The following is a 16,729-nucleotide window of genomic DNA, read 5'->3' as shown; positions in this document are numbered from 1 at the left end:
CTGAAGCTATGTTCAGTCGGCGATGCGCTCAAGTGGCCACTTCCAATGAAAACGCGCACGTTTTACACGTTCTGGCCTTCTGTAGTCACGATGTCCTCCATCATGAGGAAAACACTACATGAACATGTTTTAAAAAGCACCATTTTCATGGGAGTGGGTCTATCAACAAACTTGTAAAAAAAACACTGCTTCTGCTTTTCTATTTCAAATAACAAAAGACAAGATGCTAAGCTTTGTTATGAACCCAAAACAGCTTTTATTTGCAGTTTCTTCTCTGCTATGAAAAACATTTGGTTGAATTCTACAGACTGTGAATTGATTGGACATCCAGAAACGAAAGAGCAGAAGAATCAACAGATGTTCAGTTGTTGTTCCCTTTGAGGATCAGTGAGGATGCAGCAGGAATCCAGAGAAGATGCTGTAACCGTTGGGCTTGGCCGTCATTCCAACAAACTCTTTGGTTTCCAGCCACAGCTCCTGGCCTCTGGACAGGTACACCGACAGCCCGCCCGAGGTCACCTGGAACCAGAGCAGACTGAGCCCAGCTCTCCCGTCCTCAAAGGTGCAACCATTTCATCCGCTCAGGTCGGGATTTCCTCTCAAACATTCAAACACCATGAGGTGGACAGATGCTCAGCCTACCTGTCTAGTGTTTTGCCGAAAGTCGCAGAAGGTCGTCAGGATGGCATCGTCCAGCTTCATCAACACACACAGCTTCTTCTCCAGTGAGGCGTGGTACACAAAGTAGTATGTTCCCGGGACTCGACACCTTCAGTCCAACAAAGCAGATAGCAGAGCAGTAAAAATCTGTTTGGTTTGGATTTGATCTTCATTTAACCCTTGTTCTATCTTAGATGACCCCGTCTGGTCTCTGTTTGGTAAAACGTCAAACATGTGACAGCGCTCAGGAAAAGAGTAAACCGCATTTTTCTGCAAATCTTCTGGCGTGCTCCTCCCTTCACGCCGTGGCAGACGGGTCCCTGGGCCCTCAGCAGTCTTCCCAGTGGCTTCCTCACCTGAAGCGTCCCGTCTCCGTGTCGTAGTCGTCGTTGATGTTGGTGATGACTTTGGCAAAACGAATGACGGCGCCTTTTTCTGGAGGTGCAGAGGAGTATCTGGCCACGCTGAAGGCCGCCTGCTGCTCCAGTCCGACAGTCCTGCAGAACCATAAAGCTGCCTGTGAGCAGAGTTTGGTGGAACCGAACGTCACCGTCAGCGTTCCTGCTGCAGGTGAAGCATGAGCAGGTGGAGCCGCTTCTCCTCTGGAGAAAATCAAAAGTGCCGCTTTCCCCTCAATTACCCAAATTCTCCAGGTTCGCCAGGTGATCCGGGTTCGCCTGCAGGGCCTGGTTTTCCCGGTTCTCCGCTTTGACCTCGCTTACCAGGTGATCCTTTTGGCCCCGTGTTCCCCTTCAGGCCCTTCAGGGGCCCGGCCCATTTCCCCCCTGAGAACAGATTGGCTGAATTAAAAGCTGGCGGGATGGTTTTGATGGTCCTTCTGGCCTCAGGCATGTGTGCGTGCACGTGCATGATAGTTACCTGGCTCTCCCTTTTCTCCTTTCTCTCCGTCTCGGCCGTCCCTCCCCGGAAGGCCAGGAATCCCTGTGAACGGTCAGATCATGAATGAAAGTCCATCCTGCTTTCTGCTCCGCACCTAAGATCACACACCTGGCATCCCGTGCATCCCTGTTGCTGGACACGTCTCCGTGGCAACCAGCAGAGGAACGACCAATGAGAGCAGAGCTCCGACCTCCAGGAGGTAAAACTTCAACATGATGAAGAATCTGAAGGAGAGAAGATGAGGAATGCAAGAAAACACTTAATGAGTAACAGAAGAAGATTCAGAGACGGGAAGAAATGGAAAATGCAAAGAGATAAACGGAAAAGATAAAAAAGAAGTGAGGGATTTCAATAAAAGATTTAGACATTCGATCAAGGGAAAATAGTAAAGATAAAAAAAACAAGAAGACAAATGGAGAGAAAAGCAGCAGGAAAATAAAAGAGCTGGAAGGAGAACAGATAGTCAAGAAAATGTGGAGAAGATGACAAACAGAAAAAAAAATTCCCATGTAATTAAGATTCAGCAACAGCGTAATGAAGAGGAAAAAAAGATTTATTTTAACAGGAATATAAAAAGAAGACAGAAATATGATCATAATAATAATCTAACAATGATTACATCATATAATTAAAATCATATAAACTCACGTCCCAAAAGTGACCGAGCGAGCGAAGCAGATAAAGCTCTTCAGGAGAAGCTCTGCAGCTCTCAGCCCACAGCAGACTCTTCTGTGCTGCAGCGGCTAGTTCTGCATTTTTCTGAGCTGACTGACGATGCAGGAAACGTCCGACGCCGAGTGGGTCAGTCTGCAGGGGTTAGCCTGGCTAATGGAGTCATCACTGCAGGCTGCGGAGCTCCTCAGGGATCGTCTTTGGGAACTTTTTTCTTTTAGAAGCCATAAATCTAAAACTAACTGGGCATTCTTTGCAATTCATGTCATTTGTAGCAATGCTAACTCTGTTATCTTGAAGTTCCGTCTTAGCAACTGGACTTCTTACTCTTGGATGAGGAGAGCCTTCCCAGTCAAAAGCTAATGTAGCTGCTGCCTCTAGGAGTCAGATGAACTCTCAATTATTCTCAGCAGTCGGTCAAATGAAGCCATTTCTCCAGTTTGTTCACATTTGAACTGTTTCACCGTCAAGCATGTAGCTGGAATGTCTTTGCCTGCCTGCAGTGTTCCAGCAGAGGACCATAACTTTGAATGAAAAAGACAGGAACATTCTCACATTTGTCTGTTTTGTTGAATATTTGCTGTTATTCCAGTGATATGCGCGTGAGAAAGTGAAGAAGAACACTTTGGCCTGGACCAAACATCCATCCATGGATGCCCCCATGACCCGGGCCCGGGTCATGGGGGCACCAGTCAAAGATGCCCAGACTTCCCTCTCTCCGGCCACTTCCTCCAGCTCCTCTGGGGGGTTCCCGAGACGTGTCCTGGCTCTTCCCCGGGGCCTTCGCCCAGTGGGACATGCCCGGAACACCTCCCCAGGGAACCAAGAAGGCCCCTGGTTCAAGTCCCAGCTGGAACATCAGTGAGGAGCTTTCTGTGTGGAGTTTGCATGTTCTCCTCGTGCGTTCGTGGGTTTTCTTCGGGGACTCCGGCTTCCTCCCACCTTCCAAAAACATGCCTCATGGGTCAATTGGTGTGAATGTGTGACCCGTCCATAGTGTCCCCCGCCTTCGCCCACAAGTGGCCAGGATAGGCTCCAGCAGCCCGTGACCCCGAAAGGGTTAAAATAAATTAGAAGATGAATTAATGAATGAAAATATTTGGAATACTAAATTTTTAACCTTTTAAAAATATGTATGTTTATTGATGTAGCCTCTTGGATTTGGGGTTAAAGATCATCAATAACCCGATACTCTTTACTGAAATACATCAATTTAGCTTTGATTCTAGATTGGGATTTCTCCATGTCTTTTTAAATTAAATTATTTTTCATGTTATAAGGTAAATATTAACGATGCACTTTAGTCGTTGGTTTTAAAATACATTATTTAACCAAATGTGGATTTTTTTATATCTTTAATTTAAAACTGTCTAAAAACATTTTATTTTTTCCACATGAAACGGTCAGACAACATTTCTTAAACAGATGAAGCTGCAGTTCTATTTCTCTGCAGGTTGAAGCGTCTCTCGGCGTTGGCGTGCAGGGAGGGGGTCAGATGAGGACTCGTGTGGGGTTTGTGGGAAAACAGAAAAAGAAGAAGCAGCTTTCACTTCCCGCTCTTACATAAAGATGGAAACAGAGTTCTGCTGAAAAAAAACAGAGACTTGTGCTTTCGGTCACTTTCTTTCACACGAACCTTTTTTCTTCCTGCTTTTCTTTAGAAACAGAACATTTGCCAAATATTTGTACAAATGAGGAAACCTGATGTGTTCTGTGGGGTTTTTCTATCCAGAATGTCAATTAAGACAAATCCTGAGGCCAGAAGATCAAAATTTTCATGAAGCTGAAGCTGATTCCAACAATGGATTCACTTTTGAGTTTGTAAAGTTTTCTTTCTTAACCCTTGTGCTATCCTAGGCACTTTACCATTGGGAGTTGGGTCATCTAGACCCACTAGACAGTGCTCTGAACCTTTTTTCTTCAATGATTTGTGATCTTCACTGGTGTCCATGGATTACATGAAATCTTTCCACCTTTATCCACCTTTGTCATGGTAGGGAGAAAGTCACGGTGAGGTGGCTCGAAAGCCGGTAGGACCCAGAATGCAGAGGCGGAGGCACACGGTTCAAGGGCAAGGGGTTTAATAGAAACAAAAGCGCTGCAGAGCAGGATGACAAAACAAAACTAAAACTTACTGTGGCATGGCGAGGGACAATCAACAAGGCATGAACACCATAACAGGGGTAATGGACCAACCCAGGAGGAAGGCAGAGACAAGACTCAAATACAGACAGGGCAGACAAGACACAGGTGGACACGATCAGGGCAGATGGGGACCAAAGGAAGTAAAACTCAAGAAAACAGACAAGACAGGAGACTTTCAAAATAAAACAGGAAACAGAAACAAGACAGAACAAGGACCAAAAACAAGACAACAAATTCAAATCATGACAGAGAACACCTCAATGGAAGGGGGGGGGTCATCTAAGATAGCACAAGGGTTAGGGAATGTGTTTCCTTTAGCTGCCAAACTTCCAAATCTGTGATGACATACAATATGAACTTCGATGGAGATTTTTTATGCTGTTTTAGATCAACTTTCCCGCACACACACGTTGATAAACTGCAAAAACCTCACTTAGGCTCACACAGGACGCACGCAACATGCAGCTCACAGCTAAGACACGTTCACCCACAACGCACAGCGCTTCAGTGTAGCAGGAACGCACAGCGTGCACGCGCACACGGACGGGCACACGCACTATTTAGCCTTGCACTCTCCCGGTTAGAACAGCTATGAACAGTCTTAACATCGTTAGCTGGAATGTGCGTGGACTTGGTTCTGGGCCAAAGAGATTGAAAGTGTTAAATCACCTGAATGATCTTAAAGCAGATATAGCTCTGCTGCAGGAGACCCATTTATCTTTATCAGCTGGTCATCTCCTGTGCTGTTCCCAGTATCCAGTTATGTATTCTGCCAGTTTCAACTCCAAACAAAGAGGAGTTGCAGTTTTGATTAATAAAAATGATACATTTACTCATAAGGATAGAGTTACTGACCCAGAAGGCAGATTTGTAATCATTAATATATCCATTCAGAACAAGGACTTTTGTATAGCGAGTGTATACGGTCCTAATTTTGACGACTCTTCCTTCTTTCACAGATTCTTCACCTCACTCTCAGCTCACTCTGACTCCACAATCATTATAGGAAGAGACGTCAACCTGGTTTTGGACCCTGAACTTGACAGACTCAGCACAGCAGCAAATCAGCGTACATGGCAGTCTGCAAGTATTCTAAAGCAGTACATGAATGACTTGGGTCTCTGCGACGCTTGGCGCTCATGTCATCCAAGCACTAAGGGGTTCACCTTTTTTTCTCCAGTTCACTATGCACACTCTCGTTTAGATTATTTATTAGTCAGTAACTCCCTTTTGAAAGAAATTAAAAGTTCCAACATTCATCCAATTATTATCAGTGACCATGCACCAGTTTCTGTTACTATTTCAAGGGAAGTACCCACACCCTCGGGTTCAACCTGGAGGTTTAATACATCTCTGTTAAAAGACCAGGAATTTATTGAATTCTTTAAAAAAGAGTGGGCAACCTTCTTAGAATTCAACAATACTTCTGAAATATCACCAAGTATTCTTTGGGAAGCAGCAAAAGCAGTCATGAGAGGGAAAATCATCTCTTATTCAACGCATAAAAAACGCAAAGAGAAAGCAGATTTATTAGAATTAGAAAATAAAATAAAAACTCTGGAGACTGCTTATGCTGCTTCTGCACAGGAACACATACTGGGCGACATGAAAAATTTAAAGCTGCAGTTAAATGACATCATCAATAAACAAACACAATTCCAGATACAAAGGCTTCGACTGGAAAGATATGAAAACTCAAATAAATCTGGCAAATTTCTAGCTAATCAGCTTAAAATTAATAAAGAAAAATCAACAATCACTTCGATTATGGACCAAACAGGGAATGTCACCCATGACCCGGCAAAAATTAATAATGCGTTTAAAGACTTTTATAAAAACTTATACACTCCACAGATCAATCCATCAGAACAAAGCATCAACTCATTTCTCAACAATATAAACCTGCCCAAGTTAAACGAAGATCAAATCACAAATTTAGACTCTCCGCTCTCGTTGTCTGAGCTTCATGAAGCTCTGTTACTTATGCCTAATGGTAAAGCACCAGGGCCTGACGGCTTTCCTGCAGAGTTTTATAAGGAATTCTGGGAACAACTGGCACCAACGTTTTATAAAACTGTAAAATTTATCAATGAAAGCCAATCTCTACCACCTAACATGAACTCTGCCAACATTATCCTTCTTCTAAAACCAGACAAAGACCCCACGAGTCCTTCAAGCTATCGCCCCATTTCTTTAATTAATGCAGATGTAAAAATTATCTGCAAAGCACTAGCACAGAGAATAGAAAAAGTCACTCCTCACATAATTGACTTTGATCAAACTGGATTCATCAAAGGCAGACACTCGGATGACAATGTCCGCAGACTCGTTAACATAATAGACTTTGCCACCATCCAAAACCAGGAAATGACTATACTATCACTGGATGCTGAAAAAGCCTTTGATAGAGTAAATTGGAAGAGGAAGAGGAACTAGACAGGGTTGCCCACTCTCCCCCTCTCTTTTTGCAATATTTATCGAGCCTCTAGCTGCAGCAATAAGACAGAATGAGAGTATTAAAGGAATTAAAACCAAACACAGCCATCATAAAATTAGTCTCTATGCAGATGACATATTACTGTTTTTAAGTAATACACATTCTGTAAATGAAACGGCAACAATCATTAATGAATTCTCTTCTATATCAGACTATTCCATTAATTGGAATAAATCTGTTTTATTACCACTGAACAGTAATGCGGAGCAAGGACTCACAATACCAGTCAAATCAGGCAATATAAAATATCTAGGTATTTATTTTTCCCCCAAAATTTCAGAACTGGTGCAGCTAAACTACACCCCATTACTGAAAAACATACAGGACGATCTAACACGCTGGACCAACCTGCCTCTGTCTCTTATGGGCAAGGTAGCCACGGTAAAAATGAAAATCTTACCCAAAGTTAATTATCTCTTCTCAATGATTCCCACACAACCGCCATTAAAATGGTTCAAAACATTAGACTCATCCATATCAAGCTTTCTATGGAACAACAAACCTGCAAGAATTAGTCTAAAAACTTTAAAATCTGCAAAAAGCTGTGGAGGATTAGAATTACCTAACTTCCACAATTACTTTCTTGCAAATAGATTACAATATATCTTAAAATGGTTAAAAAATAATCCAGAAACTAACTCATGGTTAGACTTGGAACAGGCGTTATGTGGAAAGATCAACCTGTCAGATCTTCCATTTATTAGCCAAATAGTTAAAAAACAGGATTGTTTCAAAAGTATTAATATAAATGCCACTTTAACAGCCTGGTGGGAATTTCTCAAAATATCAAAATCATCAATTCAACCGTGCAAAATGACACCCATCTGGAACAACCCAGACATCCTCATAAACAAAAAAATTATCCACTTCCCAGCTTGGCAAGCAGGGGGCATAAAACAACTAGAGCACATAATTATTGATAGAAGATTCATAACTCCCCAGGAATTTCAAGACAAACATGGAATATATAACTTCTTGGAATATCAGCAACTTAAATCAATTATTACTAAAAAGTTTAAATACAGAGACAACGATTTAAAGCTACCAGATGTAGTTACCACTCTGATCAATTTCTCAATGAATAAAACTCTCTCCAAAATATACAAACTTTTATGTAATTTAGATAACAATATTTCACTTCCGACAACAAGATGGGATGCGGATTTGAGCATCAGCACAGATGAAAGTTTTTGGTCAGAACTTTGTCTAAACACCTTTAAAATGACAAAAAGTCCAAATCTGCAGCTAATCCATTTCAAAACTCTTCACAGAATTTACTACACTGGACAGAGGATGTTCAAGATGGGTCTCAGTAACTCAGACATTTGTCAGCACTGTGACAGTAATCTACCCGACAATTACATGCATGCACTATGGTTCTGCACGCCTGTCCAGGCTCTCTGGCAGCAGGTATGTGCCGATCTATCAGTCTGGCTTAAGGTTTCAATCACAGCTTCACCGTCACTTTGTGTGCTTGGTGACATGAGTGCCATCGATGTAGAAGGAGGATTAGCATCTATCATTTTCATAACTCTTTGCATTGCTAAAAAAACTATTTTAATAAATTGGAAAAGCAAAAAAAATATAAATATAAGTCAACACAGAAATCTGCTGCTTGATCATATCAGCTTGGAAAAAATGTCAGCCCAAAGTTCAAGTAACTTTGAAAGAATTCGGTCTCTCTGGTCTCCCATAGCTAACTCCGTGACTTAGGGGGTGGGGGGGGCATGGTCGTCGCTGCTCCTTGCCCTTCTGCCGTGGGCCGGGGTGGGGGTCGGGGCCTCCGGTGCCTGGCGGGGGTTGTTGGGGGCTCCGTTGGTCGGGGGATCGGGTCCGGCGCCTGGGTGGGGCGGGCTGGGGCGCTGCGTGGTCCTTTGGGCTTGGGTGTGGGGGTGCGTGGTGGGGGGGTGGGGTGGTGGTCTGGCTTGGCTTGGGGGGGTGGTCCCTTTGCCTGTGCTGGGGGGGGTTGGCGGGGGGCGCTGCTCGGGGGGGGGGGGGGGGGGGCAGCGGCGCTGGATGGGCTTCCCATCTACGCCTGGGGCTGGGATCGGCCCTTCCCTGGCTCTGGGGCAGGACGGGACAACCCTCTTGGGGCCCCCGGTCGCTCTGGGTGTCCTCCGCTTCGGCTGCGGGGTCTGGGGTGGGGTGGGGGGTCTTGTCGGCCCTGACCTGTGGGGGGGCATTCTGGGGGGGGGGGGGGTCCACTATTGGTACGGGGCAGGGGGGGTTGATGGGTCGGGGTCTCCGCTGAGGCCATCGGTGGTTTCCCCGGCCGGTTGGCTGCCTCGGTCCCGTCGAGGCCTGACCAGAGCTCTTCTAGGGCCAGCGTTTGGGGGTGGGGGCCTGGGCTTGCTCCGGGGGGGGGCGGGCGCTTTCTGGCTCCTCTCTCTCTGTGTGGGGGGGTGGTGCTGGGCCTGGGGTGTCGGCGCCTCCGGGGGTGGGGCCCCTGGGCTGGGTGAGCCTGGCCCCCTTGCTGGGGGGGGGGGGGCGGGGGACAGCTGTTTGACCACCGGGGGACAGTCTATCAGCTGTCCCCAACTTACCCCCTTCCTCATATAACCTCATAATAGGGTGAGGGGGTGGGGGGCTTAGCCTGCGATGAGCCTTGGGGGGGGGTTTACTAGGCAGTGGCCCCCCTCCTATGGTTGCCGTATGGAGTGGGCCCCCCCTCTTTCGGTTTTATTTGCACCTTAGACATGTAGGGCCCTTGGTAGGGGGGGTGCTTGGACATCACTGCCAGCAAGCAGCGGATGTCCTCCTAGCACCCTACCCGCCAATTTTAACCGCACCTTAGACATTTAGGACCCCTTGGTGGGGAGGGTGAGGGGACGTCACTGTGAGTAATCAGGAGATGTCCCCTTAGTGCCCTACCCGCCAATTTTAACTGCACCCCCCTTAGTACACACACCCCTCCCCCCTCAATATATACATCCCAACATAAACACACACACATGCACACACACACCATCTCAAACACACATACACGCACACACATTTTGCAAGGAAGGTGGGACCTGGGTCCGTCTGTCCCCTGCCTCTTCCCTGGTGGGGGGTGCGGGCCCCTTTGCAACGGCGGGCGTGTCCCCGGGGTGCCGGCTTCCTGGGCCCAGCGGTGCTCTCTCTGCGCGGTGGGGGAGTTCACATTACATCTGAGCCGGGGGTGTCTGGTCCCTGGGGGGTGGGTTCTGGTCCTTGCTCCTGAGTGCTGGGCCCCGCCAAATTTCCAACTGTGGCCGAGCCTGGTCGGGCCATATTTATAACACCCCTTGTGGGCCCTCTTTTTTTTCCCCGGGGTTCCCCCCTCCTGGGCGGGGGCGGTGGGCCCCCTGCCTCGCTCCTCCCTGGACCAACCGTGGGCCGGGCGGATGGCTGCCTGGAGTGCGGAGCGGGTCTCCCTTGGGGGGTCCTGGCTCGTACCTGGGGTTGGGGCGGGGGGATGCCCGGAACTCCTGGGTGGTGGTGGGGTGCTCGTTTGGGGCTGTGGGCGTCCTTCTCCGGTGGGGCTCTGCGTTGGGTTCTCCCGGCGCGGCGGGGGGGCTGCTCTCCTGGTTGGGCTGGGGCGGCGCTCTCTTTCCCTCCGTGCTTCCCTGGCCTCTGGCTCTGGGGGCCTTGCGGCGGCCCTGCTGGCCCTGGCCTGGGTGGCGGGCTTGGTCGCCCGGGCGGCGGTTGTTCCCTGCCGGTTCCCGTGTGGCGTTGGGGGGATTCCGGCTGCCGCCGCTGCTGCGGTGGGGGTCTTGGGGTGGGGATGGCTGGGCACTCTCCCTCCTTCTTTTCACGTTCCACCATCCATTTTAGAAGAACATAAAACCTCACCTGAGCACTGGTGTTAGCTCACCTTTGCACTAATAGCTTGGATGACTGAATGACCGAAATATTTCACACTAGTTGGTTTTAAGGCATAAGTATGCGTGTGTGAACACTATCTGTTTTGTATACATGTCGACAGGTGGACATTTTTGCAGCTAGCAGGTGTGTTTATAACATTTGAGTGTGTGTGTGGACGGGCCCCGCCCTTTTTGTACTGCATTTGAACCTTACCATAATGATTAACAACCAGTAAACTTGTTGCTTTATGCTGCTTCATGGTCTTATCCCCCTTCCCCTCCTATTATCACCCCCTACCCCCCCCTCTCTCTAGCGTCCCTCTCTCTTCTTCCCCTCTTTCCTTTTCCGTCCGGTCCAACACCAAAGATTTTCAGACACGATTGAAATTAATAAAGTTTGGCCTCAATTACAAAAGGGGTTTATTCAGACATACCTTTGGTTTGTCAGAAGATTAATAACCCCTCTTGTTAAAGCAAAATATGTCCAACACAAGAGGCCCTCAGCTCTCGTCTGTCTGCCCAGCTGTTGGACAGGACAAGTTAAAAAAAAAAAAAAAAAAAACTTTAAGTTTTTTTCTAAAAAAAAAAGGCAACATTTTTTGCAGTCACTTTGCTTTGTGTTATTTTGTGTGCCAAACACCATGAAATCACCAAAACAACGACTTTTGGTTGCTTTTTTTATTGTTGTGGTTGCTAAAAGAATACATTTCCTATTCAGAGAGCGTGAAACAAACTATAAGACGTTTTTGGAAGCAGCTTTCCTTCTGTTAAGAAGTGCAGCTCTCGCTTGGGACTCGAACGTTTGCAGTTTGAGGCAAATGACAAACAGGACGTCTTCATTTGAACAGAGCAGCTACTGGGCTGTGAAGATCAGGAAGCCGTTGAAGATGATCTGCTTGCTTTGAGTGTCGGCGTTGACGTTGGCGCCCTGCAGGTCTCTGTGAGACTCCAGCCACACCTTGTCACCTGCTGTCAGCTGTAAGACCACGCCCCCGGAGAGCACCTGGAACCCAAAGCAGGTCGTCCACAAAAGATTGCAGCAGCTTTTGGAGCCGGCCGAGCCCGGTTCTGGAAAACCCACCTGTTCACCGCCTTTGCTGTAATCACAGAACACCAGCTTGTTTTCCAGAGTGTTGCTGACGATGGCCAAGCAGACGCTGACCTGCAGACACGAGAACCTTCATCTCAGTGCTCCTCTAAAACGCTGCAGGTGAGGAGGCACCATGTGGACGTTACCTTGGCAACAGAGTGAAAGTTGAAGTAATAAACTCCAGATATGTTGCAGATGAACTCGCCTGTGCTGGTTTTAAAGTGACCAGGTATGTTGACCACCTCCACCCAGCCTTTGACCGTCTAAAACCCAGAAACAATGAGGGTCTCTTTCATCAGACGTTTCTGATAGAGGAATTCTGGCGTCAGACTGAACCTGAGAGAAGGAAGGATAGGTGGTGATGTTCCTGATGACCGAGAAAGCGGATTGGTCGCCATCCTGATCCGACTGTTGGCCTGTGAGTAAAAGACGGACACAGAAATGGATTTGAAGTTTCACATGGTATGAAAAGAGACGTGATCACTTAAACTGGTGCTAAACTGGTGCTAAAAGGTGATGGAGTCATTCTTCTGTTGCCGGCTTCTCGTTATGCATTTTCCAGGTGCAATACCACAAATGACCACGGGGGGCAGATGCAATCTAAATGTTTTTTATTTTTGTTTGTATAGTGATAGCATTAATTAAAGCATGAATTATTGAGGAAACATCTGAATTCAATCTGAGCGGCTCCAACCTCTCAAAGTGGGACAGCATGGCGGGTTGGAGTTTTCTGGAGTTCCTCAGGGTTCAGTTTCAGCTCCACTTTTATTTTGAAGAAATTCTTATAAGTTCTTTTCGGGTTATATCCAGTCTGTTGTTCACTTTTGTGCTTCTTTGATTAGCTAATAAAAATACAGTTAAGCTTTTATTTGTAAATATTGTTCGTGTTATATTTTCACCTACAGAGGAGATTTTACCACCAATGTTTTTCTTTAAATTTGTTCTCCAGTATGACGGGGAATTTCTGTTTTTTTTGTCTTCTATTTGTTTTTGTTTTATGTGCTGCAGAAAGTTTGAGTAACAAAAGTTTTGATTTTTAACATTTCTTTTGACTTCCTGAAGCGTTTCAGGACTTTCATAACTGGTGTCATGAAAACTGTCCGGGTCAGCAGAAACACAAACACTTCATCCTGACCGTAACGCTGACCTCCTTCTGGCTCCGCCTCCAGAGCAGCCTCACAAACCTTTACTGTTTGCTGCAAATCCAGACAGTTGATAAAAGGTATAAAATTCAAGAAACGTTTCCAATGTTTGATCAAAACAAAAGGTTTTTGGCGGGAAACGTTTCGCTCCAGTATGGTACAGCTCTGCCACCTCACTCCCATTGGTCCCATTTGCTCGTGTTGGTATTTCGGTAAATACTTCTATTTCTTCCTGACTCACCTTTTAACATAAATCAAAGGTTTGTGAAACCTCCACCTCTCTGTTTTATTGTTTTTTTTGTGCATGTTTATATGAAGATTTTTTGATTTCACTGGAAGAATTTGCCGATTAATGGACTTCGGCCTGTTGGTAGAAACAAATAAATAAATCTAAGAAGCTAAGCAGAATCTGGTTTTTCCTTTGATGGGAAACTAGAACCTGTCAGTTCCTTTGACCACATGTCGGCTCTTTCCGTGTTCTGGTCTCAAGTCCTGGTGGACCACGAAGAACTTGTTCTGTCTGGTTCGTTTGACAGATGCATTCTTTGTTTTTTTCAAGTCAATTTTATTTATACAACCCAGAATCACAGCATAGTCGTCCCAACCAGTAATTGTACAAAAACAAAATCAAAAACATAAAATCAGTCACTGTTTTAAGACGCTTATAAAAAAACATTTCCTTGCCTCGGACGACTCTCTTCCCATCCGGTCCGGGAAGACCAGGTTTACCAGGCAGACCAGGTGATCCCAGATCACCTTGGTAACCTTTGGGACCCAAGTCTCCCTGCTCCCCTCGACTCCCCTTCTCCCCCTTTATCCTCAGCAGGACATCTGAGCCGCCTGGACCATCGGTCAACGTTCCTAAGCAGCAGGCGGAGAGTTAAACCACAGATCTGCAACAAAACAACAACCTACAGACGTCCTGAGGGAAACTGGATCTAGGTTTTATAGTTTAAATTGATAAAACGCGTCCTGTGCTTTTGTTTCTGAGCTCACAATGTGGATGAATGAATTGATCTGAACGTCTCTCTTCTCTCGTCTCTGTTCGTTTGGATGCTTTGGAGGATGTTACCTGCATCTCCTTTGTCGCCCTTCACTCCAGGCCAGCCATTCCTTCCGGGGGCTCCTGCCTCACCTGGATGGCCGTCTGTTCCTTTGCAGCTCACATCACACTGAACGCCGGAGAACAACCAGGCCACTCCCACAAAAACAGGCAGGTGAGAAAAGCCTCTCATGGTTTCTGATTCATGACAAGAAGAAAATGATGCAGGAAAAGGATCAAATGATGCAGGAAAAGGATCTAATGATGCAGGAAAAGGATCTAATGATGCAGGAAAAGGATTTAATGATGCAGGAAAAGGATGTAATGATGCAGGAAAAGGATGTAATGATGCAGGAAAAGGATCTAATAATGCAGGAAAAGGATCAAATGATGCAGGAAAAGGATCAAATGATGCAGGAAAATGATCTAATGATGCAGGAAAATGATCTAATGATGCAGGAAAAGGATCAAATGATGCAGGAAAGGGATTTAATGATGCAGGAAAAGGATCTAATGATGCAGGAAAAGGATCTAATGATGCAGGAAAAGGATCTAATGATGCAGGAAAAATGATCATTTGAGCCTTTTCCTGCATGCAGGAAATCAATGCAACGTTTTTATTTGTCATTTCACTGTTAAAAATGTAATCGCATGGTTTGAATAATAGTTTGTTGAAAAATGGGTAAAAATGCACTGAAGGGGGGGGGCAGTCATGCAGTTCTTATCTTAAACTGACTCACATTACCTGCAATAATGCAGGTGTGAATGCTTTGAGCTGAATCTGATCACTGATGATGATGATGATGAAGCTCAAAAAGTTAAAGCAGTTACTGCCGGAGAAGTTGAGGAAGTTGAAGTTTGCTTTTGCAAACACGGGCTTTGGGTTTTTTTGGATCAAATGATGAATTTGTTAAATGCTAAAGTAGCAGAAGGATTTAAAGTCTCCCTAAAGCAAAAACATGGAGTCAGTTTCCTAGTCAAGTTTGCAAAATTGGGAAATTACCTTAAAAAGACAAAAAAGAGGCTGAAACCACCCAGTTTAAAGGAAGCTATAAATCATTTACACGATTAAAGACAAACAGGAACACAACATTAAGGCAAATAGATCTTCCTTTTTAAAAACATCTTTGAAATATTTTTATTCACGCATAATCTACTCTGTATATTTTTTATGTATTTATATATTTCCTTTTTTCTTACTTTATTAAAATGTAAACTCAAATAATTTGATATGTGTGTTTGTGTTACTGATGTGTGTATAAGAAATTCATGAAAAAAATTAAAGTGAAATTAAAAACCTAAGAAAACGTAAAACCAAAAACATTTAAGATTTTAATCTTTCTTAAAAATGTGACTAAACCGGATAAATGACAAAGTTTTCCTTTTTAAAAAATACATTTATTTTACTTTTGAAGGTTAGTTTTTACAACTCCAACAAATGTTTCCAGTAACTCTGGTCCAACTACTTTGAAGTTCTTTAACAGTTCTGCTGAATTATTTGATTCAAAATAACAAATGTTGGAGAGTTTGATATAAAAAAATGAGAAATCTTTAACTCACCTGGAAACCTTTAAAGTTTCTGAGGAGCCTCTTTCTGAGCGGAGTGAAATTTCTGCCTCCTTCAGATCCAAACGGTGGAAAAGACAAGAGGAAGTGAAAGCGATGGTGGAGGAGCACAGAGGAGAGCTGCAGAAAGGAACCAGGCTGTGGAGGAGAAGATCAGGAGGAACCTGAAGACGGTTCTGATCCGGGACCACAGCCAGACTCTGAACCTCAGGGGAGGAGGAGACCTGCTCACCTTTAGAATCTGGACTCGGATCCAGTTCAGCTTTAACCCCCTTTCATTCGAGGATGTCACTCAGGTTTACCGTTACTCGTCTCTGCTCAGGATTGTGGTTTGTGACCCAAACGTCTTCCACCTCCACAGAACGTTTGGGCTCCAGGAGCAGATCTGAAATCTGAACTCTTAGCAGAACGGCCTGAAACAGATGTGCTGAGATTTGAAGGCAGACCTCTGATCCACAGAGCCGGTTTTCCTTTAGGATTAAACCGTTTTTAATTTAACTGCATTCTGCAGCTCATAGTGATTTAGATAAAAAGAAACATTTGATGTCACTCATAAAGTAATGTTGGCTGAGTTTGGGCCCTGAAGTCCCAAACCAAGGCAGGAATCAGTCAAAAATCTTTCAGTGACCTTTTTGTCCTTTAGTGGGCAAAAACCTTTTTTTTTCTCTGCATGAAGTCAAATACTTCACTTATATATATTAAAAATAGATGTTTTGAAACAAAATTTCACATTTTGGGTAAATCTTTGTTAATGTGTTTCAAAAAATGTTTCTTTTAATCTTAATTTATGACGTTTTCCTTCAGTTCTGTATCTTTTTAGTGTTTTCATCTTTTTTACGTCTAACATTTTTTCATTCACCACAAATAAAGCTAAAGTTCAAGTTTTAGGAAGTTGTTCAAGTAAAAATGAAACCATCTGAGCACATCCAGCCGCAGGATTCAGGTGAAGCTGAATTTGATTCGCGCCCGGAACCGGTCCAAACACAAAGTCCAGAAGAACATTTCCTCCCAGCGGGTTTTAGCGCATCGACGATTAGAACTGGTGGAAACTTTATTCTGATTTGACAGAAAATGGTTTACACTAAAATCTGACCGGTTTGAGTTTGAACTAAAGTTAATTGTTTTCCCCTTCAGACTAAAAGTTTTTTTTCTTTAAATCAGCATCAGAACGTCTTCTCCATCGAGTCCAAG

The 16,729-nt window shown here is 44.9% G+C and overlaps 2 protein-coding genes across 4 annotated transcripts; both read right to left on the bottom strand.

Annotated features, from left to right (window-relative positions):
- Positions 1-232: 232 nt before the first annotated feature.
- On the bottom strand, positions 233-4,437 carry LOC101161146 (complement C1q subcomponent subunit C). Of its 3 annotated transcripts, none has more exons than XM_078948148.1 (7): positions 4,368-4,437; positions 1,669-1,784; positions 1,540-1,602; positions 1,301-1,445; positions 1,017-1,157; positions 643-769; positions 233-519 (listed from the first exon to the last, which is right to left on the bottom strand). In XM_078948148.1, the coding sequence occupies exons 1-7, from the start codon at positions 4,373-4,375 to the stop codon at positions 385-387; spliced, it is 735 nt and encodes a 244-aa protein (XP_078804274.1). In that variant the 5' UTR covers positions 4,376-4,437; the 3' UTR covers positions 233-384. The 3 variants fall into 3 exon arrangements, with proteins under 3 accessions (XP_078804274.1, XP_004069365.1, XP_078804275.1); XM_004069317.4 differs by lacking the exon at positions 4,368-4,437 and adding an exon at positions 2,209-2,349; XM_078948149.1 differs by lacking the exon at positions 4,368-4,437 and adding an exon at positions 2,209-2,327 and having other exon boundaries at positions 1,669-2,004.
- Positions 4,438-11,361: 6,924 nt separating this feature from the next.
- LOC101157838 (complement C1q subcomponent subunit A) lies at positions 11,362-15,672 on the bottom strand. The gene is made up of 7 exons (XM_023955324.2): positions 15,533-15,672; positions 14,003-14,170; positions 13,615-13,791; positions 12,125-12,204; positions 11,935-12,051; positions 11,780-11,860; positions 11,362-11,701 (listed from the first exon to the last, which is right to left on the bottom strand). Exons 2-7 carry the CDS (start codon positions 14,163-14,165, stop codon positions 11,552-11,554), a joined length of 768 nt encoding a protein of 255 aa, XP_023811092.1. The 5' UTR covers positions 14,166-14,170; positions 15,533-15,672; the 3' UTR covers positions 11,362-11,551.
- Between the last annotated feature and the right edge of the window lie 1,057 nt (positions 15,673-16,729).

This window comes from Oryzias latipes, chromosome 5, assembly GCF_053564925.1.
Source record: "Oryzias latipes strain Hd-rR chromosome 5, Olatipes_Hd-rR_3.1".
NCBI classification, from domain to species: Eukaryota; Metazoa; Chordata; class Actinopteri; order Beloniformes; family Adrianichthyidae; genus Oryzias; species Oryzias latipes.
The sequence above is the reverse complement of the archived record's forward strand: the minus strand, read 5'-3'. Positions and strand labels throughout refer to the sequence as shown.

Coding starts and splice junctions, on each gene's coding strand:
- LOC101157838 (XM_023955324.2), bottom strand. CDS start 14,165: ATGAGAGGCTTTTCTCACCTGCCTGTTTTTGTGGGAGTGGCCTGGTTG. Junction 12,052..12,124: donor CCTATCCTTCCTTCTCTCAG/GTTCAGTCTGAC, acceptor TCTGGGTTTTAG/ACGGTCAAAGGCTGGGTGGA. Junction 11,702..11,779: donor ACAGCAAAGGCGGTGAACAG/GTGGGTTTTCCA, acceptor TTTGGGTTCCAG/GTGCTCTCCGGGGGCGTGGT.
- LOC101161146 (XM_078948148.1), bottom strand. Junction 1,603..1,668: donor AGGGATGCACGGGATGCCAG/GTGTGTGATCTT, acceptor GACCGTTCACAG/GGATTCCTGGCCTTCCGGGG. Junction 1,446..1,539: donor AGGAGAAAAGGGAGAGCCAG/GTAACTATCATG, acceptor ATCTGTTCTCAG/GGGGGAAATGGGCCGGGCCC.